General features: G+C 49.4%; 1 protein-coding gene across 1 annotated transcript; it reads right to left on the bottom strand.

Moving 5' to 3' along the window:
• Positions 1–22,116: 22,116 nt before the first annotated feature.
• LOC135823008 (uncharacterized) lies at positions 22,117–23,688 on the bottom strand. Its single transcript, XM_065335844.1, has one exon. The coding sequence runs from the start codon at positions 23,686–23,688 to the stop codon at positions 22,117–22,119; it is 1,572 nt and encodes a 523-aa protein (XP_065191916.1).
• Positions 23,689–25,228: the final 1,540 nt, after the last annotated feature.

Raw genomic sequence — 25,228 nt, 5'->3', positions numbered from 1 at the left:
GCTTTCTGCAAGCATCGCTGTAAACGATTACATACAAGGCTCGGAGGGGAGTTGCCCCTGCTTTTTGCAAACATAACTGTACCAGGCCCCAAGGGGAGCTGCCCCTGAATCTTGCAAACAAAGCTGTAAACATACAAAGCTCAAAGGGGAGCGGCCCCTGCGTTTTGCAAACATAGCCGCAGCGCCGGGCATAACGCCACCCAGGCGAGGCGCGCTGCCCCTGCCTTGACCAATGCCGCCGCAAACAACACGCGCAAAAGGGGCGCTGCCCCTGCATTTGCTCGCATAGCCGCCGTATCAGACCGCCGGGTCAGCCGCCATATCAGACCGCTGGGTCAGCCGCCATATCAGACCGCTGGGTCAGCCGCCATATCAGACCGCTGGGTCAGCCGCCGCCGCCATATCAGACCGCTGGGTCAGCCGCCATATCAGACCGCCGGGTCAGTTACCATATCGGACCCCGGGGCCAACTGCCATGTCGGGCCGCCGGGTCAACCGCCGCATGGGCTAGGGGCGCTGCCCCTGCCTCTGCCACCGCCACAAACAGAGCTCAAAAGGGAACCACCCCTGCATTTGCTCGCAACGCCGCCGTATCAGGCCGCCGGGTATTCCGCCGCATGGGCGATTACGTAGGGAAATCGCCCCTGCCTCCGCTAGTACAACTGAATAAGCAGCATGGGCCAATCGCCCTGCCCGCCGGGTGCGCATAATGTGTGAGTGTGTGTGTGTGTAATGCACATACGCGTGTCTGCAATATGCCCTGCGCGGTCGTGACGGATTAATCCGTCGCACCTCGGGTAAAGTGTTAATTACTGAAAGTAAAACAAGGTCGCCAGCCCGCCAACACCGGCACGTACTGCCGGCTCGCCGTGGTATCTAAACAACAATGGCAACAGCGACGACAGCCGCAAGGAAAAAGATAACAGCTTGCCATGTCCAAACAAAGCCCCAAAACAGCAAAGTAGACCCCACATGCTGAGACTTGGTGTAATGCCGCCTAGTACGAGTAGGAAGGGGAGGGGAGCGACAGCACTTAGAGGCGAAGCAGGGTGAGGGATGGAGGAGAGGAGGATAAAGAGAGAGAGAGAGAGAGAGTATGTGTGTGTGTGTATGTATGTATGTATGTATGTATGTATGTATGTATGTATGTATGTATGTATGTATGCGTGTGCGAGGGTGTGTGTGTGCTTGCGTGCTTACCCACGTGTGCTGAGAGAGATAGACTACACAGCGAATGAAAAAGGAGGCACGCATTGGTTGAGAAGAAGTTCAGCCGGTTTGCTGCCATGATTAGTTGCTCCCGCATAGCATGAGTTCGGGACTAAGCCGAGTCCAGCAGCTGGATTAGGGAGCCGATGAGAGGAAATGGACTAATCGTCCGCGTGAAAGAGCGTCCGCAGCGGAGTTGTCCGTGACCGTAATATGGGTAGTCAGCGAGATAAAGCCTTGTGTTCTGCTACCATGCGGGGGCTGAAGTGGGCTAGTTCCGTCACGGTTGGATTTCGGCAAGTCCCGGATTTCAGACTGCTCCAACTGCCTTTTTGTCGCCGTGCAGTATGAATTTCTTGTCGGACTACTTAGGGCCCCAGAGGGCGTAAGCTCGTGTTGCAAGGCGCGATGGTTCTGAAAGTCTGCCAGGCCTCGACCCAGTAGATTAGAGATTCAGTTTGTCTCTTGCCAGAAGAGGAGCCGCCAATGACAATTCCACTCAGTGATTGCCATCGGATTGATCGATTCTAACACGTTTGGCTGCTGGCTGCGTGTGGGCAGGACAGGAAGGAAGCATTGTGGCCAGCTCGACGTATTCCGCACGCTGTATTGTCCTAATCGTCTCCCGTGCGCCAACACATGCGCCGGCCGGCATCATAGCGCCTCCAAGGAACTCAAATAAACTGGTCATACACGACAGTGTCCATGCCTGCATTTTCGGCCGGCATGCTCATCGCCCGAGGCTTGTTGGTCAGGGCCGACGCTGCCGTCGCCGCGGTCTCAAACGAGGAATACCAGCGATCCGCTGCTGAGTAGGATCCATGCTCAGGTACGGGTATAAACCATGTAAACCAACTAGCTTTAGAGCAAACGAGAGCAAAAAAATTCTGGCCTTCTGCAAGCAATAGCAAGTAATGAGTGACGGCTGTGTAAAGTCGCACAACCATGCAGTCGACCGGATGATGGTGAGTGTCCGGCACACATCTTGCTCTGCTGCTCCACCTGCGCATACCTGATACGGTGGTGCGCTTACGGGCGGGCTGCCTGGGCCCCAGATGCCTCCTTGATGCGCCACGGAGTGCCGTTGAAGCACCTGTATCACTTCGGTGATCCAAATGCGAATGCAGCCTTGCCGGTCGCCCGCCGGCCTGCCGCCTACGCGACCAGCCTGAGACTGGCCCTGCCGCATTTGGCGCTTCTAAACGCTGCGATCCGGTAGACAGCTCACTGGGCTGCCAAATACGTGACTGGCTTGAGGACAGTTCCATACTGGGCAGGGCGCCCAGCTCAGGTCGCACGCCGTGGCGGCGTGAGCTGGGCGCGGTGAGGGTTGGTGATAACTACAGTTTCCTCCTTCCTCCTCCGGAAACTTCCATTAAAGTAGCTTATACATTGTATAAGCACTCATCAGACAGCATGATGTTTGTATTTGTATTTATATCATTATCTCATGGCACATCATGATGACGGCCAATAAAACTGAGACAAGGGTGAAAGCCAACCACAGCAGTAAAACAGATAAAAGAATACAAGTAAGAGGCAAAGAAGGCAAAGGAGGAGACAAACCAGCAGGATATACATGAAACCTATAATTGAGCAGAGATTTTAGCAACAAAATTATCCATCGACGTGCTGGTCTTGGCCTGCGTTGGTAATGTTGCCCAAAACACATAGCCAGCAAAGATCGGGGATCTAGTGAATAGGGTGGAGGCAGCGCGTGGGAGACTGAGTGAGTTCCGGGTGTTCCGTGTTTCGGAGAACCAATTATAAGCCTGCATATGCAAGGGTATTTTATTTAGTAATATTTTATGTATGAGAACACAGAGGTGGTACTTATGTCGAGTGGAAAGGGGACTGATCTTGGCAATTTCGTAAAGACTAGCGGAGGGAAAGCGACGATCTTTGCTAAATATGATTTTAAGGAGCATGCGGTTATGGGTTTCTAGCTTGTTCAATACAGTAGTAGTTATGCCACACCAAGCAGTATCACAGTAGTCAAGTAAGGGCAATATATAGCAACGATAAAACAAGCGTTTGCAAGAAAGAGGAAGATGTCTACAGTGGGCTTGAAGAGCCCCAAGGATGGAGCTTGTGCGCTTGCAGACATACTGCACATGGGGTGACCACGACAATTTAGAGTCAATAATAACGCCAAGATGCTTATGCTCTTCAACAATGCGAATAGCAACACTTGAAGAAGGAAAACAAAGTGGCAGGGAAGGGGGAGAAGGGGAAATGTACATAGCTGCCGTTTTATCAACGTTTGGCTGCAACTTCCAATCATGCATCCAGGTTATAACTTTCCCAATGCTATCTTGCATGGCTTCGTGCAGGCGTATAGGGCAAGCATTGGAGCAAAGCAGAGCTGTGTCGTCAGCGAAAAGGCTGACACCAGGGGCAGTATCGGGGAGGTCATTAATATACAGGAGAAATAGCAGTGGCCCAAGGATTGAACCCTGGGGGACTCCAGAAGTAACGGGTAAAGGCTCCGATAACACAGTTGAGAGGCGTACAAGCTGATGTCGGTTAGAGAGATACGATGAGAGCCAGCCGATAGCCTTGCCATCAATGCGATATACTGTTCGCAGTTTAGCTAAGAGACCCCTGTGCCAAACAGTGTCGAAGGCCTTTGCGAGATCGAAGAAAACTAAACCAACATGGTTATGGGCGTTCCGGGCGGTGTGGATGTCTTGCACGAGGCGGGTAACCTGGTACCTGGTGGAGTCACCCCGACAAAAGCCCGACTGTGCTGGCGAAAGTGAAATGCGAACATGATCATAAATGATGTCATATACAACACGTTCGCACACTTTTGATAAAGTAGAGAGCAATGAGATAGGGCGATAGTTGCTGGGGGTGGTGCGTGGTCCTCTATTTTTGTAGGTGGCCACGACTACCGCAGTTTTCCACATGGCTGGGAATTTCCCTTCACGAAATGACATATTCAAGATAATTGACACAGGATAGGCAACAGACGGAGCAAGAGCTCTCCAAACTTCGTTGGTAATTCCGTCTTGACCAGGGGACTTGCCAGTTTTCAGATTACGGAGATATTTCCTCACTTGGGCTGTACCAGTCGACAATGATAGGAGGGACGCAGGTATTGAGGGTGAAGGGGTGAGTGGTGGTATAGGCCACGTAGGGTCGTCAGGAAGTCCAAACGACGTAAACTGCGTGTTCAATATGTCTGCTATGTCTGCGGGATCTGTTGCTACCGTGCCGTCTGAAGCTGTCATTGATCGGATCGGCTCCCGACTACAGTTCTTACGGAGATGGCGGAGAAATTGATGGAGACTAGGGCGATCATGGGAAGACAGGGTGGCATGAACCGACTGTACATACTGACGATGGAGGGTACGTGACAAACATTTCACTTCGTTACGCTTGCGCTTAAAGGCAATGAAGTTTTCACTGGTTGGATACTTCCTATAAATGCTATACAAATCTCGCTTCAGTTTCACAGCACACTTGAGGTCCGGAGTGATCCAGGGTCGGGATGCATCCCGCATAGTAGGACGAGGCCTAATGTAGTCTCCTGTCCGCGGAATAACTTTGTAAGGCAACAGATGACGATGGAATGCTGACTGTAGTAAAGCATCAAACAGGACAATGGCATCATCAACATCAGAATGCCGATGAAGTAATGACCAGTCCAACCTAGACAAGTCTTCATTCACAACCTGCCAGACACGGGTAGGCACTTGTTTATACCTGTACTGAGCCTGGGGATGGAGGGACGATTTAGCAGTCGCTTGTGGTGTCGAGCACGATGCATAGTTGAGCGTACAAACAACCTGCAGATGATCAGATGTGCCAAGAGGAGCTGCGTGGTCGACTGAGAGGACATGTTGGGGTTTGTTGGTTACCAACAAGTCAAGACATGAGTTGGCACCCGCTGATGAAGTGTATGTTGGGAAACTCACTAGTTGTTGGAGCCCAAGCATTGAAAAAACTGTCTGTAGGTTGGTACCGGCTGTAGAGGTGGAGTCAGAAGAGCACCAATCATTATGTTTGGCATTAAAATCCCCCGTCAGGAAGAAGTCACACTCGTCATAGCAAGAGGACTGTATAGCATCGACCAGCATATCCGAGAAGAAGGACAATTGTTCCGCCGTTTGGGAAGGGGGTCGATACATGCAACATACAAGAATAGGGTTAGGGGTGCATTGAGACTTAACTTCCACCCAGGTAGATTCACAGCCCTGACGCTGCAGGTCGGGTCTGTGGAGAATATGTTGAAAAGCATCAGTCCGGACAAGCACCGCGACACCACCATATCCTCTAGTGAAAGAGTGTGCATTTCTGTTCTCGTGTGCTGGTCTGTCTCTTCTGAAACAGGAATAGCCCGGTACATGCACGGAAACAGATGGGCACAGCCAGGTCTCCGTGAGGCAAACAATACTTGGCTTAGTGCTCTCCAGAACAATCGAAAGTTCAGCTAATTTATTGACGAGAGACCGACAATTCATGGTTATCAGCGTTAGGTCGGATTCTGATCTGGGGTAGAATGGGGTAGCATGCACGTTGAGGGAAGACATAGACAACATGATTATGACGAGGAACTATCACCACCACGTTCAGTCACATTGGTACCGTCGGCAAAGCGCCACTTACGGACGGTGTGGCTAATTGTTGCCGGCCAAAATCCTGCACTGAGTATTTTGCCTTCATCCGTCGCTAGGACAGTCAGTCGTGCATATGCTGTGCCAAAGGTCCGGGATTCGCTAATACTGCAATTGAGCACCTCAACCTCACGGTCCTTGCACCAGTCAGTAATTGCGTTAGCGCTACACTCCATGTGGACATTGCCCACGTAGAACACAGATTTCGCGACTTTTTCTACGCCTGTAAGGATGTTGGGGTTAGCTGGGGCCACAGGCTTCACGTACCGGGACGTGACCCGACGCCGTACAACTTCGGCCCAGCCGTCCGAACTGCTTCCCGTATTTTCACTTGTACTTGTTGTAGCCAATGTTGATCTGGTTGGTGCAGCCGGTGGTGTTTCAGTGCGTGATGAGGTCTGGTGTACATGTGTCGATGTTTGGGAAGTGCGGGTACGGTTGGTAGAGTGTGCGTTGGGGGGAGTACGAGTCCAAGTGACGGTTTCCCTCACCCCAGCCCCTGTACTACCTGAACTAGCTACACTACTGTACGTTGTACTCGGGGTTGTAGATTGTGCAATCAGGTTTGGACTCCCGCCTTCCTCAAGGTGTATCATCTTCGCCACGAGGCCATCAATGGTTGCTTTCATTTCTCTAACTTCCCTATCCCTGTCCTCCCTGAGGGATACCATTTCCTCAGTTAATGCAGTGATAGTCGAGGACAGTGCACTGATAGAGCTCACTAGCGCTGGCATACCTGATTTGCCGATGTCCATGGCGCGAAGTTGAAGTACAAGGTCCGGTCGGGCCAACGAGTCCACACCTGCAAGTCCTGACTTTTTGGCCAAGTCACGAATCTCCCCATCCAGCAGCAAGGCCAGGTCCATATTTGAGTTCTCCACCATATTAGGGCTGGGACTAGTTCCAGGTCCACCTATACTTACAAAAGTGGCCGAAAGGCTATTCCATAGATGGAAAGGCAGGAGCTAAAAACTTGCTTCCTACTCCTACGACTTTTTTTTAGACAACTGTGTATTGTATATTATTATTATGCTCCGATATACAGTCATCAGTTCTGCTCCAATGCACACGCCACTGTACATCCAACATTCATGCTCCGATAATCACAACCAACATTCATACCGCCATACCCAAACTGCCAGCATCCATGCTCTGATATAGGCACAGAAAACATTGCAGCTCCAAGCCTACCTGCAAGCACTCCCATTGCAAGTCACACAGTCACTGTCCCCATCATGTTCTACAGGTCACTGTAAGTGACAAAGACTGGCACAACACAATCATCATCAGTATACAATACACAGTCGTAGCCACTGCGGACAACAGTCATCAGTATACAATACACAGTCGTAGCCACTGTGGACAAAAGTCATCAGTATACAATACACAGTCGTAGCCACTGCGGACAACATTCATCAGTATACAATACACAGTCGTAGCCACTGCGGACAACAGTCATCAGTATACAATACACAGTCGTAGCCACTGTGGACAAAAGTCATCAGTATACAATACACAGTCGTAGCCACTGCCCACATCATGTCAGGAGAAACACTACAGTCAACTTCGCTAATAACGACTGCGGATATAACGACAATTCGCGAATAACGACCGAATTTCCATGCCCAGAGCAAAGTCCCATCTAACTGTATACATTTAACTTCGGATATAACGACTATCTGAATAACGACAATTCGCGTATAGCGACATGCTTTTAGTGCCCCGAGGTCATATTCACTGCTTGAATAACGACTTTCTGGGCTTTTGACAGCTCTTTCAAGTACCTGTCAGTCAAGTACATGTACCTAGTACCTGTCATGCAGAAGTACCAGAACCTATGGTGATGGATATTATTATAAAGGCACACATGTACATGCAAGAAAATGCAGCCAAAGGGAGGGGGGCGGGGGGGGGGGCTTTTTCTTCCTTTTTTTATGTTGGCTTCAAAATTGTTGGATTTACCAGCACACCTATAATATTATGTATACAATGTACATGTAGTTGTACATGATTGTACAGTAATCATCATACATGTACATGTCTCTGGCCCTGTAGATGGCTCAAAAAGGCATATTTTTCAATTGATTTCCTTGCATATTGAATTTTTAGTTCCTTTCAACTGCAATATGAAAATAAAGTCCACATTGACATAGAGCAAGAAAAGAGCTTGATTTTGATATGCATGTCATACTATACAAAAATATGGGTTCACATACATTCAAATGGGACTTCGGTTATAAGGACACTTCGCGAATAAGGGCACTTTCCTGTTGCCCCGCCGAATGTCGTTATTGGCGAAGTTGACTGTATATGAAAACATTAACAGTCACACACACACACACACACACACACACACACACACACACACACACACACACACACACACACACCATTGACCATTTGACGCTCATCGCCGGAGGCGATGATAGGGATGCTACAGCAGAAGCCATAGCAACTTGTGCTGGGATTGCATCATTCAACAGCTTGCACACACACACACACACACACACACTGACACAAACTTCCCCACATACACACGCACGCACCCCCCCCCCCCCCCCACACACACACTCACGCGCACCCCCCCCCCCCCCCCCCCATACACACACATGCATGCACACATGCTTACACTTGCTCACTGCCATAACTGGTCACGTGGGTCTCCCCTTGGGAGAGGGGAGTGAGAGACTCAAAAGGAATCTTGGAAAGATCACTCAATTGGCTATTGAACCGCGCAACGGCCCACACCTCCTGAAATCCCTAAAACTCTGGGTGGACTTGGAAATGATCCCACGTATGGGCTCACCACACCTCAGTAAGTGGGTAAGGACAAGGTAATGAAAAAGGGATTGACGGCATCAGGGTATACGTCCCGGGATCCAACTGCAGTTACCCCTGCCTCCGGTGAAGGTAATACTTGCTACTAGTGTGGGTGGCTGAATCAGAGTGGATCTGATAATTATAAGTTTCACTAGCACCATTGATTACACAAGAGTTGCTCTAGCCAGAATTAGTCCATGGTTAACAGGTATGTATACTTCAAATAGAAAGTATATGAACCCTGAAACCAACACAGGTGGCAGGTACAACAATACACTTCCAAGCAGCCGAGCCCATTGGCAACAGACCCAACACTATCTGCCATAAGTGTACCCACCAACCGAACTAGCTGACACAAATACATACACACACACAGATTAGTTGTACTTTCTAGCCATGTATAGAAACACGGGCAAAAAGAAAATGTTCTCTTACCGGTAGATTCTATTCCAGGACTGCATACATGTACATCATTATCCTAATCACCCATTCCTACTCTGCTCTGTTTGCGTATAGCATCATGTGGATGAATGTCTGGTGATATGCACATAGCTAACTGCTACATCACACTCATAACGTATACACTGTAGTGCAGCTTACGCATGGTTGATCACACAGTGAGCAATGAGTCCTGGAGGCACGAAACCTACGTCACAATACCAGCCAAGTCGTGGATGAGTGTTCGCCTATGCACCAGACACTAACTGATGTACAGTTTCCAGCCAGCTATGTGAGTATCATCAGCCATGCATCTACCAGGCGACATGCTCAAATAGATGATGGTGGTGAGAGAAGCATAGCTCTTTGCCAGTCTGATCCGAAGCCAAGATTAGAATAGAATTACTTAGAAGAAGGAAAGGACCAACGGTTTACACCGCAGTATGTGTTGATGTCCACTAACGTATTGCCAAGATGATGTAGGGTCGGAACGTGTGACATTTGCCAAACTGATGATACTGATATTCAACGACCTGACGTTTGCCTCCATCACGTCTTGGATACACTGACCAACACACTTCCAGCAAGTCATAAAATATTACAAGTGATTCCATTCATTTAATGAAAAAAAAACTATGAAAAACTGAATTAGTTTTCGTCGCACACATGATGTCATTGCCGTGACAACTTTGACAGGGTCTAGATCATAGATGTGTCAATGACTAAACCAGTGATTCACTGACTCCATTCCAGGGAATCGGTAGTATTCGGTACCACTACAGTCGTCCCTCTTGAATTCATCCAGGGACTAACATGTAAGTTTCACGATGACAGCGTGAACAAGGCGGAGGACCCACAGTATAGGAAAACAGTGTTCCTGACTGAAACCATAAACTGGTTGGCGGGCCCGGTCTTGCGACCATTTGAACCACGAGATCAGGGAATATTCCTGTAATGCTCCAATAGAGTAATGAGTGCAGTGCAGTGAGCCTGGAGTAGTGTTTTCCCATACAGTGGGTAGTCCACCTTGTTCACACTGTCATCGTCAAACTTACATACTACAATCAGGTACGTGTAGTTACGAAGTTTGTGTTCAAACCACACTACCCAGATCTGTTCATTTCCAACAGCAATGGCTAAACAGGAATGTCGCGAAATTATGACTCCATACCACTGATACCAGTAAAGAACGTTTCTCCGGCCATTTTCAGTCTTTAATTTGGCAAACATTGAAATCTGCCCAAACTCTGTAGAGTGAGTTTAGATATTGGTAAACGCTGTCCAGCTGTACTTATACTACATGTACATGTATGTGCTACACTTGATACTGTGCGTAGAGGTACAGACTCACTGAAATGTTTGCTACTTTGTCGGCTCATCATCTCAACACAGATCTTAGTGAGAACAAAACTACTTATACGTACTAACGATGAAGGAATTTAGAAAACATCTTCCAAAGAGAATGTTTGGCCATGTTGCTGAGCGTAAGTTGCTCATGAGTCATTGACTATGATTGAGCCAATCTCCATCACGTGATAGCATGCACTGCGTTTCTGTGTTCTACGTATCTTTGTAAATGATAGCAATGATGATGTCCATGAATGTCACGTGATCACTCTTAGTCAATGTAGTGGTTGATTGTGTGACGATGCAGTTAGACAGTGTTGATGTCTAGCATAGTTGACATACAGTGAAGTCTGTATTCTACATTGCTGTTTATCTCATAGTGGATATGTGGGAGAATCTCGGACAAAATTTCTTTTTCTTCACGTCATGTAAGAAGGAAATGATTTCCTAACGTGATCCGCTGCAAATGTGGTGACTATGATCATCTGAAACAACATGTACATGTAATACAATTGCATGTATTACGGAACCTGGTTCAAGGACATCAAGCATAAGGAACAATACTCATTTGTCTCATTTGACATCGTCGAATTCTATCCATCGATCCGGATTCCTCACGTATAATTATCATGACAATATCCTAGCGGAATCGATCTCAAAGCAGCTCCTCAGAGCGACGCTCGAGTTTGCATCGCAATTCACCGCCAATCCCCAGCGTGGCGTCGATACGATTATGCGTGCCAGAAAATCCTTATCAGTCAAAGGCGACTCGTGACAAAGTACAGGCCAAGAAGAACAGAGAAGATTTATTCGACGTCACGATTGGGAGCTATGATGGCGCGGAAGTGTGCCAACTGGTAGGAGCGTTCCTGCGTAAGCGTGTTGCAGATACATGTGTGTTCGGCCCCGTCAGCATAGGCCTGTGCCACAACGATGGCCTTGCAGCATTCCAGAACATGACGGGACACGAGGCAGACTCCATCCGCAAAGTATCACGAAGCTGTTAAAAGACTTCGGTTTGAGAATGACGACCAGCAAAAACCAGGAAACGGTCAACTTCCTTGACGTTACCTTCAACCTCGCAAGTGGCCGCTACGAGCGGTACAGAGAACCTAATGACGCACCGAGATACATCAACACCGAATCAAACCACCCGCCCGGCGCTGAGCAATCATGCAGAGATTGCCGGCAATGATTAACAAACGAGTGTCAAGTATTTCGTGCGACCCAGAGGCCTTCAACAATGCTGCACCCGCCTATAAGAAAGAGAAAGAGAGAGAGTGAGAGAGAGAGAGAGAGAGAGAGAGAGAGAGAGAGAGAGAGAGAGAGAGAGAGAGAGAGAGAGAGAGAGAGAGAGAGAGAGAGAGAGAGAGAGAGAGAGAGAGAGAGAGAGAGAGAGAGAGAGAGAGAGAGAGAGAGAGAGAGAGAGAGAAAGAGGGAGGAAGAGTGAGAAAAAGAAGAAGATGACGTGCACACACAAAACCACGACAAAAACTAAATACAGAACTGGATCGTAAAACAGCTACATTGTATTTTATTAAGGATACGAGTTAAGAGTAACTCTCCATTACTGTAACTGGATACTATATACAGTCAGAAAGTGCAATAACTAGGCACACAACTGACAAGAGTACTGAGACATTCGACGTCCTGACACCTAGCTTCAACACATCTCCGTAGCGCTAACCGACAGCCTTCCAACTCGGATGGTTCAAGGTTATGGAAAGACCAAAGAGGGGAAGGCAAGCGCAACGAAAACGAGCAAAAGCTACAGTCCCACGGAACAAAGAATGTCGATTGTTACTGGACGATGACGAGACCAGTACGATATTTGACAAAGCGGTCTAACTACAATTCGAAGCAGCAAAGCAGCACACCACCCAACTTGTGTCTTGTGTCTGTGTCTGTGGCTGGAGGCCCAATGTGTAGCCGGAACTGCCAGATATAATACCGCACAGAGCTAGAGATGCATACTCCCATTGTACTGAAATTGGGTATTGGCAAATGAGTGTCCCTGTAACCGACCTGGGGCCATACCACCCTTCAGGAGCTGACTCTGTATCTCAACACTGTGTAACTATTCTATTGGTAAAAGTTTCCATTCTGAACTCAATGCCACTGGGTTGTTATGTCTAGTGTTATGTGTAATGACGTCACGACGATTGAAGGGAAAACTCTGTACAAGTACAAAGTACAGTCTGTAGTCTTAAGTACAACTTCTAACGTTATGCTGTATTTGTTTACTAGGACAAACCTTTTTACGTTATGCTGTATTTGTTTACTAGGACAAACCTTTTTACGTTATGCTGTATTTGTTTACTAGGACAAACCTTTTTACGTTATGCTGTATTTGTTTACTAGGACAAACCTTTTTACGTTATGCTGTATTTGTTTACTAGGACAAACCTTTTTACGTTATGCTGTATTTGTTTACTAGGACAAACCTTTTTACGTTATGCTGTATTTGTTTACTAGGACAAACCTTTTTACGTTAGGGGCCGTCCGTAAATATCGATGTTTTTTTAGAGACGATAATTTGGTGCGTCTGGGGGGGAGGGGGTTTGAGCCATGTGCGTCTTTTCGAGCATCAGAAAAATATCGATGTAAATATTTGAAGTTTCGCCGATCCCTGCACGCGGACGTCTAAATGGCTATACAAGAAATGTGAAACCAGCTTCCGTTTGCGGAGCTAAAACTCGCGACACAAGAACAAAATCAAAAATTGGAAGCTGCACGCCCATGGCGAATTTCAAGAGCAAAAGAATGAGCTATTGATTGTGGAAATCGGCCGAACGATGCCTGCAGGAGACCTTTTTCAAGACGTAGAGGCAGTGCGAACAAACCCGGACGAACTCCACAAGAGTTTCCAGTCTTCACTGTCTGAACAAGGATTTGAAAAAATTCAAGCCCGAGGGCTAATGCAGCACAAGAAGGCTGCTGGCCACAAGTGTTCTCGAGGGCGACCAAAAAAGTCGTAATGCTCTCCTTCTCAATTGGACCATATAAATACTGCAAACTTGCCATCTTGGGTTCATATTATTGACAAAAAAAGGAAAAAAAATGAGCATCCAAAAATATTGATTCCATGATCTAGATGTACATGTGCGTCTTCTGGGGGGAGGGGGCCCCCGGGGGGGGGGGGTCAAGGGAGAGAAGCACCAATATCGTCTCTAAAAAAACATCGATATTTACGGACGGCCCCTTATGCTGTATTTGTTTACTAGGACAAACCTTTTTACGTTAAGTAGGTCCAAATATGTACACTTCTACCATTCCTGGCGCATCCTCTACAGAGCCCATTGTACAAGTAGGTTCCCAGTACGCACCTCCCGCACCCAAACATGGCACGCGAATGACCAGCTCTGGCACTCCTGGTGACACTGACCGTAATGGTTGGCAGTATCCTCCACACCGACACATGGCTCGTGCTCCCGCACTGCAGCGTTCTATCGCATCACAGTACATAAAGCCGATGTCCAGTAAGCGAGGCAGCCTCCAGGGGGCAGAAAGGATCAAGCGGAAGTGCTTCTACCTCGGAAATGTCGATCCTGGGTGTGAGGCTGACTCTATCAGGGAGTGGTGCAAAAAGAAAGCAGTTGACGTCCTCAGTTGCTCAATTTCGGAGTCCAAGTACTTTGGTACTGCTTATGCTCACCTTGTTGTTCCGGCTGAGCATACTGACCAGGTTCTCGAAGAAGATTTCTGGCCAAGCAAAGTTTCCATCAGGGAATGGAGATTTGCATCTGACAGCACAACCTTGGATCAGTCTGCTAGTAACTAAACCATGCAATTGGACCCACACCCACCTTCCTCACTGAACCCACAGGCACATCCATTCTTTCCTACCAGACACTCCCTTCCCACTCACCAGCATTCTACACCACCCCAGCTCACACTCCTATCAACAAACTGTCGTTCTGTAGTAAATAAGTGTACAGAGATTACTATTGTTGCTGAAGAGTGGCAGCCTGACATAATCTGCCTAACTGAAGCCTGGCTCGACCCGAATATTGCACTTAATATTACGCGTTATGACACCTTCCGGAGGGACAGGCCCCCTGCAGAGAATAAGTCCGGGACAAGTGCAAGAGGTTATGGTGGTGTCTCTATCCTTGTTCGACAGAATAAGTTTAAGTCTGTTGCCATGCGTCCCGATCTAGCTCGCGATGGGTGCGAAGCCGTTTGGGTTCAACTCCAGCCGTATCCGGCTGCAGCTGAGCCGATCCTCCTCTGCTGCAGTTATCGTCCACCTTCTGCTAAGCCAACAGATATAGCAAGGTACTGCCAGACTCTCGAAGACGTACTCATTACTCTTCCTCTTTCATCTTCTCACGTTATCTTGACAGGTGATTTTAACAGCAAGCACACGTCATGGTGTTCGACAGATTCCACCAATACTGCCGGTGCTGAATTGTATCGCACGCTCAGTCCATTTGGTCTTCACCAACTCGTCAACACATGTACATTATCCATATAAAAATCGCTCTGTGAGCGGTTCTGAAAAACCTTTACTGGTACTGCCCCGTCGTAAAAGTAAGAAATTAGAACTGGAGCATTTTCCCCCCAAATGCGAACAGATCCACCTACATCGCGAATGACGGGACCCGAACGCACCAGTAGCACGAGGTCGGGAGGGCACAGGATCACAGCAATTATCATAGGGTAACACCACCACTACCGGTACTATAGTGCAGTACATTGCACATTGTATCAGTGGCAGTGTATTGCTAGTACACGTACAATTATCGACGACCATGGCCAACGTCCCCATCTGCATCCACAGCTAGGAACCTCGTGCTACTGGTGCGTTCGGGTCCCGTCATTCGCGATGTAGGTGGATCTGTTCGCATTTGGGGGGAAAATGCTCCAGTTCTAATTTCTTACTTTTACGACGGGGCAGTACCAGTAAAGGTTTTTCAGAACCGCTCACAGAGCGATTTTTATATGGATCATTTCAGTTCTTTTTCCGTTCCCTCCCCACCCCAACCCCGAAGGTGAACATGATGAGCACGGGCGCGATGTACTGTATGTAGCCATGAGACTGCAATAACACACTGATACATACCAGCCCTCCCCACCTCGCTACCCCGCACACAGATACACAAACACGCGGGTGCACACGGCACACGCATGTGGCCACGCACACATCCGCACATGCACACGACACAAACAGGAAATTCTTCATGTATAATGCCATGCAAAGCAGTGGCCACCGTACTTCAGGAAGTCAGATGTGAAACAAAATAATTCAACTACAGTCAACTTCGATAATAACGACTGCGGATATAACGACAATTCGCGAATAACGACAGAATTTCCATGAGCAAAGTCCCATCCAACTGTAATACAATCATATAATGGGACTTCGGGTATAATGACACTTCGCGAATAAGGACACTTTTCTGATGCCCCGCCGAGTGTCGTTATACGTGAAGTTGACTGTACAATGTGTAGACAAGCTGACGGCCAAAGCAAAACATAGCAAACATGACATTTGCTCAAGGATTGCAGTTTGCAGACCACGCCATGGAAGCAGCGAATACAGAATGTAATATCATACAAAGTGACAAGCAAGGAAGTGGCCACCATACACCAGAAACTTGCAGAAAGTCACATATCCAACAGATAGAGAAGTGAACAGCAATCTGGTACAGCCCACACAAGACAAAGCTGACCTGATACTCGTCCCAGGATCGTAAGTGGCTGATCCTTTTCCATGCATAACATGCAGGTGTACGTTACACGCATGGACAAAATCTGACCGTGTCGCCAGCACACAATGTCATCACAAGTATACCCCACAACTTACACACATGCACAGTAGAAGCACAATGAAAGCAATGGAAAAGTACGATGTGGTTGCTGAAGCATCTTCACACTTCAAATTCAGACTTCAATGTGGTCGTCACAGGATGATATACCTGCAAGATACAAGTGATGCAGAAAGAAAGCAGAAGGTCATGAGGTAGGCTATGAGACACGACAAACGGGTTACTTACATGTATGTTCAGGGCTAGTGCACTCACATGCAGAATTATCATATTCGAGCATTTCCCAAACTGAGAAGTGCAATGAAATCCACTTGCATGCAGAGGAGCAATTTTGCAGTGTGATGCGTAATTCGACACGATCTGCGATGCTGCGTGCGATGCAAACTCGCGCAAAATATCATTCACAGAATGACTGCAAGAGGTCAGTGATGCAACAACGCCCTGCTGACATGTGTCTCAAAGCTCAACAAGAACCTGCGTTTGTCACCATGGCACTCGCATAGCCGGTACAACTGGTACAAATGTGGAAGCAATTCATGAGTCTTTCGTCTCGCCTCCTCAGATAACCACTGCAAGGCTGCGACGACAACCTTCGGCCTGACAAGGTGCTTCCAGACAATCTTCGCAAGATTTTTAGACAAGGTGCTTCCAGACAATCTTCGCACTGGTTGGTACACAGTTCACTATGATGTTTGTATTGTCAGCACACAAGTCATGCATGAGATGCGGGTTGTCGTCAATTGGCAATGGAAGGTGGAGTATTTTGTTCGTGGCACCTCACTCGCTTTGAATGCGGTCGACTGACATGCTTTGTGTCTAGCTTGTAACATGTCTGGAAGGGTTCCACTTTTTGAATGAGTAATTTTTCGAATGAATTTAGTCGCGACAAGCACTGGGGTACAGGGTGAAGGTGCAAGTCATTGAGAACGCAAGATGGCGGCGTGCTCTCTTTCTTCACGTATAGTTTGCAAACCCTGCAAATGAACATGGCGTCTATAGCGTGCGACTGTACACCATTAACTGTTGGCAAGATATACACACACACCTTAAACGTAACGAACTACAAGAATAGAGTGAGTACAATGCGCTGTCGACCTGATAACGTGTTGGAAGATAACAGGTATACCGTCCCACCGTAGGTCTACCCTTCATCATTCCTCATTCACCATCGCGCGATATCATGGCACACACTGGCAACATATCAAGGGATGCCTTACCGTCGCCTATAGGGGACGTCTTCGCAGCAATGTTTTCGTCCTGCGCATACAGTCCGCCGACGCGACAGAGTTTACGGGCCCGTTCCAGTTGTAGAAGACATTCGATTCATCGGGCCAGTGCAGCAACAGGGCCGTGGGCACACAGGGGCAGAGGAAAGACATTGTGAGTGGACAAGAAATATGCAGTGGCAAGTGCCATGAATGTCAAGTTCTCATTTCTAATTGAGCTATTACTTACAGTGCTGCCATTGCTCGCTCGTCCTGATTCCTCCTCGTTCGTCTGTGTCCACTTCTGCCGTTCTCCTCCCCGTCACAGCGTCAGGTCAGTGCATTCTCATTAATTTCTCAATGGCACTTTTCGGGACGGGGTACGATGCAGCCAAAGCCATAAAGGCCTAGAGCGGACGTCTTTGCAGCAATATTTTTCGTCGGCGGACGGGACAGCGTTTACGGGGCCGTTCCAGTTGCAGAAGACATTCATCAATGACACTTTGCGGTACGGGGGTACCGGAAGGAGTTCGCACCATGTCTCCAAAGGCCTAGAACGGACGTCTCTGCAGCAATATTTTTCGTCCTGCGCATTCAGCCCGCCGACGCGACAGCGTTTACGGGGTCGTTCCACTTGCAAAAGACATTCATCGATCATCAATGGCACTTTGCGGTACGGGGGTGCCGGAAGGAGTTCCCACTATGTCTCCAAAGGCCTAGAGCGGACGTCTTTGCAGCAATTCTTTTTGCCGTGCGCATTCAGTCCGCCTACGCGACAGCGTTTCCGGGGCGTTCCAGGTGCAGAAGACATTCATCAATGGCACTTTGCGGTACGGGGTACGGAAAGGGGCCTCCTCGTTCCACTTCGTCGACTTCTGCAGTTCTCCTTCCCGTCAGGGGTACCGAAAGGGGCCTCCTCGTTCGTCTTCGTCGACTTCTGCATTGCACATTGGCACAAAGCAGACCGCTGACAGGGTCACGTGTCAACAAAGTAACAACAAAGTGTCGACAACGTGTCGACCAAGTGTATAGCGGTACACTCAGCGGTACACTAATTCTCGTGCCATTCTCGTGTCACAAAACTGGAACATCGAGTACCAGTATGGAAAGGCTTCAGACAGGAAGCCTTTCCAGTGGAAAGGCTTCAGACAGGAAGCCTTTCCAGTGGAAAGGCTTCAGACAGGAAGCCTTTCCAATACACGTCACCCTCTGGTGTCCAAGCCTGCTTGGATTTGGTATTTAGTAACCGTGCCAATCTCTCGTCTTGCGTCGAAACTGACTGCCCTCTGGGCGCCTCAGACCATGCCATTGTGTACTGCCAGTTCGACATCCCCCTGCCTCAGTCTCCCCGCGAAATAACGTCTCAAGCTCAGGAGCCTAACCCTATGTCTTTCGATCTCCGACACGTCACACCTGCTGTGTGGGAGGCGGTCAATGCAGACTTAGACTCAGTACCTTGGAACTCATTAATATCCTCAGACGTGGACAGTGCACTTAGTAACCTGCACAGTGTCCTGCAGACTGTGCTGTCCAAGTATGTTCCCCTTCATAGCTCCCGCAAACCAAATCGAACTCCCTCAACCCCAGGGTCTACACGCAAATATCATCCATGGGTTTCCACTGAACTACGCAAGGCTATCAAGTTGAAGCGTGACCTATTCAGCCTCTCCAAGAAATTCCCTACGGACTACAACCTATCAGCATATAAGGCACAGCGGAACCAGGTGAGACATCTCTCCCGCTGGTGCCACCGCCAGTACATTCGTTCAATCAAAACAACACTTACCTCAGGCAGCACTACGCTTCACCAGTTTGTCCGCAATCAGCGATCGCCCAAAGTAAAACCTGGCATCCCTGACATTGCAAGCCCTGACGGGCTGCTGGTGTCCGACAGCTTCCAAAAAGCAACCATCCTCAACAAGCAGTTTACCTCTGTCGCGGTGCCTGATGACCCACGTTTAGTAATACCCCCTCTCCAATATGACACTCGTCTTACTCGCCAATTCACCCGCGTTCATATCACTACAGCAGATGTTCGTAAAGCCATCTCAAACCTGAAATCTGGGAAAGCGCCAGGGCTAGACGGTATCACGAACAATATGATAAAGAAGCTAGCTCCTGCGATTTCTTTTCCACTTAGCCGCCTATTTAACCTCTCCTTTACCACAGGCAAGTTCCCTACTGACTGGAAGCTGGCTAAAATTGTGCCTATTTACAAGTGCAAAGGCAGCAAATCTCAAGCTAGTAACTATCGCCCAATTTCCCTCCTGTCCTGTATTTCCAAACTTTGTGAACGGCTCTTCTTCAATCAATTGTATAATTATATTTCTCCTGCTCTGGATCCCGCGCAATCTGGGTTTCGTCGTGGTGACTCGACCGCTCTACAGCTCACCAAGCTGATCCAAAACATTGCCGACCATCGTCATATGGGGCGGAAAGTTGCCATGTGCTTTTTCGACCTCGAGAAAGCTTTCGACACCGTGTGGCACCGTGCATTACTTGCTAAACTTTCCAAAGTTTTCGGTGTGTGTCACTGACTCAGCGCTGGAGTGGATTACAGACTACCTATCCGACAGAACGCAAGTTGTCTTTGTAGGTGGAACTCTCTCAGATGCTTCACCTGTTCTGTCCGGAGTGCCCCAGGGATCCATCCTGGGACCCCTCCTTTTCCTAGTGTATATAAATGATCTTCCCAGTCATGTTGAAGGTGTGTCCTTATTTGCTGACGATACTGCACTGCTCCGGTTCAATGAGTGTCTAGACAGGCTGCGAGACAGTCTCCAGCGCGGTATCAACGAAGTCCATCAGTGGATGACTACCTGGAGACTAAGACCTAATATCGCCAAAACTGAGATATTATTCCTGCCGAACTCAGAGCCAACCTATGCATTCACTCTTCCCGGATCCCTCACAGACCTCACAGTGGTAAAACAACACAAACATCTTGGTTTGGTCATTGACTCAGACTTATCGTTTAGTAGACATGTCGACTATATCTGTAGCAAAGTCAGTAAAGCTGTTGGCTACCTCGTGTCTCACTGCTCCCACCTACCGCTTGAATGCATTCGCCTTTTTTTATCATCGCTATATTCTCCCCATTTTTCTCTATTGCTCAACCGCCTGGTCATCCCTCGTACTTAGTAAATCGTTAATGAGTACCCTGGAAGTCCACAATAAGAGGATACTCAAAGTCCTTTTCCGCAAACCATCATACTTTCCTTCTGCCGAGCTGTATGATATGTTTAACACCTTCCCTATCTCTAGTCAAGCGGATCGAAAACTGTGTATTGTTGTTCATTCTATTCGTCTTGACAAAGCCCCGCCACACTTGCGTAAATATAACTGGTTTCTTCCCACTCGTCCTACGCGCAATCCCTGCACTTTACCTACAGCTCGAACCTCAGCTTATACCAGATCTCCGTTTTTTGCTGCCTATTCTCTCTGGCTGGCCCTGCCTCTATCAGTAAAATCGTCTTGTACGCTAAAGGATTTCAAGGCCAACATGAAGCTCGTGTTCTAATAACTGCTAGTTCTTCATCCACATTTGTTTCTCTTTGCCTCCAGTAATGTGTAATATTTATTAACACAAGCATCTGCATGCCGCACTCACACAACGAGCAACCAGTTTGGGGAATAGGAGGGTTTGTCAATTGCTTTGCCAGGCTCCGAGTGAGTGACAGCTTAGAGCTGTGTGAATGTGTGTGTATGGCAGCTGGGCAGGGCCCTGCTGCGGAGGCTGAGTGAGCCGTATGGAGGCAGCCGGGCAGGGCCCGGCTGCGGAGGCTGAGTGAGCCGTATTGAGAGGCTGAGTGAGCCGAGGCTGAGTGAGCCGTCTGAGTGTGAGAGGCTGAATGAGCCGTATGAGGAGCCTGGTAAGCAAGGTTGACTCCCCTCCATGTATTTACAGAGTTTCGCCGGTAGACGGCATCGGTGTAGTTATTGTAGGCCGGTATGATAATGGATACCGACAGGAGAGAACTAGAATAGGAAACATGATGATGACAATAGTGGAGTGGGTGGGTGGGTTGAGAAAGAAATCCACTGCCAATGCGGACAAAGCAAGAACTGAAGTCAGGAACAGTGGACTTCGGAGAACAATGAGCGTGTGAGAGTTTGTTGGGAACAGAGCATGCGCCTTCTGTGTTAACATATTTTTGCGCGTGCGCAAAAAATCATTTAACACAAGCATCTGCATGCCGCACTCACACAACGAGCAACCAGTTTGGGGAATAGGAGGGTTTGTCAATTGCTTTGCCAGGCTCCGAGTGAGTGACAGCTTAGAGCTGTGTGAATGTGTGTGTATGGCAGCTGGGCAGGGCCCTGCTGCGGAGGCTGAGTGAGCCGTATGGAGGCAGCCGGGCAGGGCCCGGCTGCGGAGGCTGAGTGAGCCGTATTGAGAGGCTGAGTGAGCCGAGGCTGAGTGAGCCGTCTGAGTGTGAGAGGCTGAATGAGCCGTATGAGGAGCCTGGTAAGCAAGGTTGACTCCCCAAATAGAGAACCTCCTATTCACTGTTAACTGTAGAGGGGGTGCCACAGATTGTGGACAATAGTAGAGTGATATTGAGTTACTGAGTGTACAGTCGGTACATAGGTGGCATTCGGTTATGCTCTGGCACCCACAATAAGTGGGCTCAGTCTGTCTGATCAGCGCTTACCCAGGACCGGTGCTGCCAGCTTTCATGGCAGTTTGCATGTGGGCTTCCGTCACTCGGCTGTGCAAGGCACGGCCGAAGTCTCCCCAGGAATGGACGGAAGAGCACGCACGGGAGTGGGCATGTGAGCGGCGGTAGGGTGGCACGAATGGAATCGCTTGAAATCTTGCCTGGAGAGAGCGTCAGCAAGGATGTTGGTAGTTCCCGGTATGTGACGGGCGGTGACCATAAAATTACCCTTGGCGCAGATGAAGAAGAGCTGCCGTAGGAGTGACATCACATTAGGGCAGCGACTGGTGCCAGACTTGAGAACAGCGGCGACAGCTTCGTTGTCGGTATGGAAGCGGATACGCTTGCGACACCACTGGTGGCCCCACGTAGCACATGCAATGCAGATGGGGTACAGCTCCTTGAACGTAATGCAGAGCGGAGTGTGTTGTGGTGACCAGGTGTCGGCGAACCAATGCGTGCCGTAAACTGCGCCATGCCCAATGGCGCCAGATGCGTCAGTTTCTATCAGGATGTCGCTGGCCAGAGTCTCCTGGAGATCGAGGAAGAATGACTTGCCATTCCAGCCATCGAGTAGGTGAGACCACCAAAGAAGGTCCAGATGACATTCTGGGGAGAGACGGATGCGGTGGTAGGGCTTGGAAACGTTGCGCGTGGCATCGTACAGTCGGCGCATGAATGTACGGCCCGGCGTGATGACGCGGCTGGCAAAGTTCAGCTTGCCCAACAGCTGTTCAAGCTCCCGTAGACGGCAGGATTGGCGTTGGCGAAAGGCCAATAGTCTGGAGCGGATGTCGTCAACCTTGTCCTGTGGGAGACGAGCCACTTTCTGGACGGAGTCCAGTTCGATGCCCAGGAAGGTGAGACAGGAGGTTGGGCCGACTGTCTTTTCGTCGGCAATGGGAACTCCCAGGTAGCGGAATACGGAGAGGACTACGTTCAGACGCTGCGCACATAGCGTTGAGTTTGCAGGGCCACAGAGCCAGAAGTCGTCCAGAAGGTGCAGGAGGTGGGGAACCTGGAACAGTTCACAGCTTATCTGGCAAAGTGCGTCCGCAATGCAGTTAAACAAGTAGGGTGCGGACCTCAGCCCGAATGGCAGTACTTTGTCATAGTAGAATTGGCCCTGCCACTGGAAACCCAACAAATGGTATGCAGTGGGTGCGACCGGGACCAGTCGAAATGCATTGCGTATGTCGAGCTTCGCCATCAAGGCACCGGTACCTTGACGTTGCAGACGCTCAATGGCATCGTCCACTGTGACATAATGTAGGGAGAACGAATCCTTGTTTATTCCATCATTGACAGACATACGGTCAGGGTAAGACAGGTGATGAATGAGGCGGAATTTCCCGTTGTTCTTGGGCACTACGCCGAGCGGAGAGCATACAAATGGGTGGAAAGGCTGGACCGAGAAAGGACCGGCCGATTCGTCACGTCGGACCCGGTCAGCAATTTGTTGTTGTACAAACTGAGCATGTTCAATGGCAGTTGGGAGGTTGCCGGAGATGATAGATACAGAAGCACCAGAGTGGCCAATGGGGAACCCGTGTTGCAAGCCATTAAGGATAAAGTCAGAGAGGACACGATTAGAAATACGAGGCAGAAGAGTCATTAGGCGGGCTATGTACAGAGGCGTGGGGAGACTACTTCGCTGCGACGGGCTTGTCCGTCTGGCGGGGTCCCCGGCGACCGTCGTTGGTGCAGCGAGCGGCGGGATGACCTCGGTCGCCGCAGGTTGAGCAGACGTGCAAGCGTTCACAGGGCTGGTGTTGGCATGGGCGGCCACGGTTGAAGTTGAGGCAGATCTGGCGGGTGCTGCCCGCCCCGGCCAGAAATGGCTGCGTAGGACGGCTGGTGTTGGTGCCAGCTGGAGCATGTGGCCCTGCCAAATACTGTGGGCAACGGTCACGGCTGTGGTGCGTTGTGCAGCGCGGACATGATGGTCGGGGTGCCCGGATCAGGTGCAGGCTCCAGAGGCTTTGGTCGATTGCGTCCCAACGAGCCGAGGTTGTTGCCACCGCTGCACGGAAGGCACGGTCATACCCCAGTACAGCTGGGGTCGCAAACTGCTGGTTGGCAGTACAGATAATGTGCTGGTACGTCACCAGCTCCAGTGCTCGGAATGGCATATGTTTCAGTGCGCAGGCCATGTAGATTGTGTAGGCTTCCAGCCAGGCAGTGAAGTCGACAATGGAGCGCTTCTTAGTCACACATAAATTGAGGGACACACGCCGGCCCTCTCCGTTGGCGGTGCTGAGCTCCAAGGGCTCGGACCCTGCGCCCACATTCTCTGGGAGGAGATCCTCCAGCTCAATATATTCGCCGCGTGTGATTTTGTCAAGCAACTTACGCGGGACCGTGGGAACAATAGAGCTGGACTCACGAGTGTTCGCCATGGGCGCTGCGATCGGAGACAGCGCGGGTTGCATGAGGGAAATGTCCATGGGGCCGGAGTCGACCTGCGGCGGGTGATGGGTGACGGTGTTGGACGCGGTTTGGACCACATCTGCCACTGAGGGGACCGCCGCCTGAGCATGGCCGTCCGGATCCTGGCGAGCTGAAATTCGCTCCTCAAGGCGCTCGACTCGAGCCAGCAGGGGGTGCAGGGCCGTCGACACGGCCGCCGTAACGGAACGTGGATCTAGGCCAGGTAATCATGCAGTTTAGGGTCCCAAATTATTTCGCACTTTCCCAGTGTTCAGTGTACTGTCACACGCGTTTTCAGTGTACTTTCACATCATGAACTTTATTTTCATGAAAACATGTGTACTTTCACTATGCTTCTTCTTTTCTCGTGTCAAAGTTTTGTTTCCTTTGTCAAAGTTTTGTCTCCTTTATGGAAGTTTTTCTTTGACTTTGTGGTAATGGCTGGGCGTCCCGGAGCGCCGATACGCATTGTCCCTCAGGCACACATTCTAAATGATCATGCGATTTTGATGGAGAAGTGGACGGTGTTCACACTACATGTAGTGCCGATCTTTTCCAGAACCCAACTTGGTCAACTGGAGTTCCTTGCCGCTCGGCGCTGTATCAGCAACGAAATGCCTTGTGCCAAGTGTGGGGCGCTATGTGGCCTCACTAGACGGCAGGAGAGCAGCGACGGGTTTCGCTGGAGATGCCGACTGTATGTCCGGAGCGTTCGCGGTGGTTCT

This window comes from Sycon ciliatum, chromosome 8 (genome assembly GCF_964019385.1).
Source record: "Sycon ciliatum chromosome 8, ocSycCili1.1, whole genome shotgun sequence".
NCBI lineage: Eukaryota > Metazoa > Porifera > Calcarea > Leucosolenida > Sycettidae > Sycon > Sycon ciliatum.
This window is presented reverse-complemented; position numbering and strand designations above follow the sequence as displayed.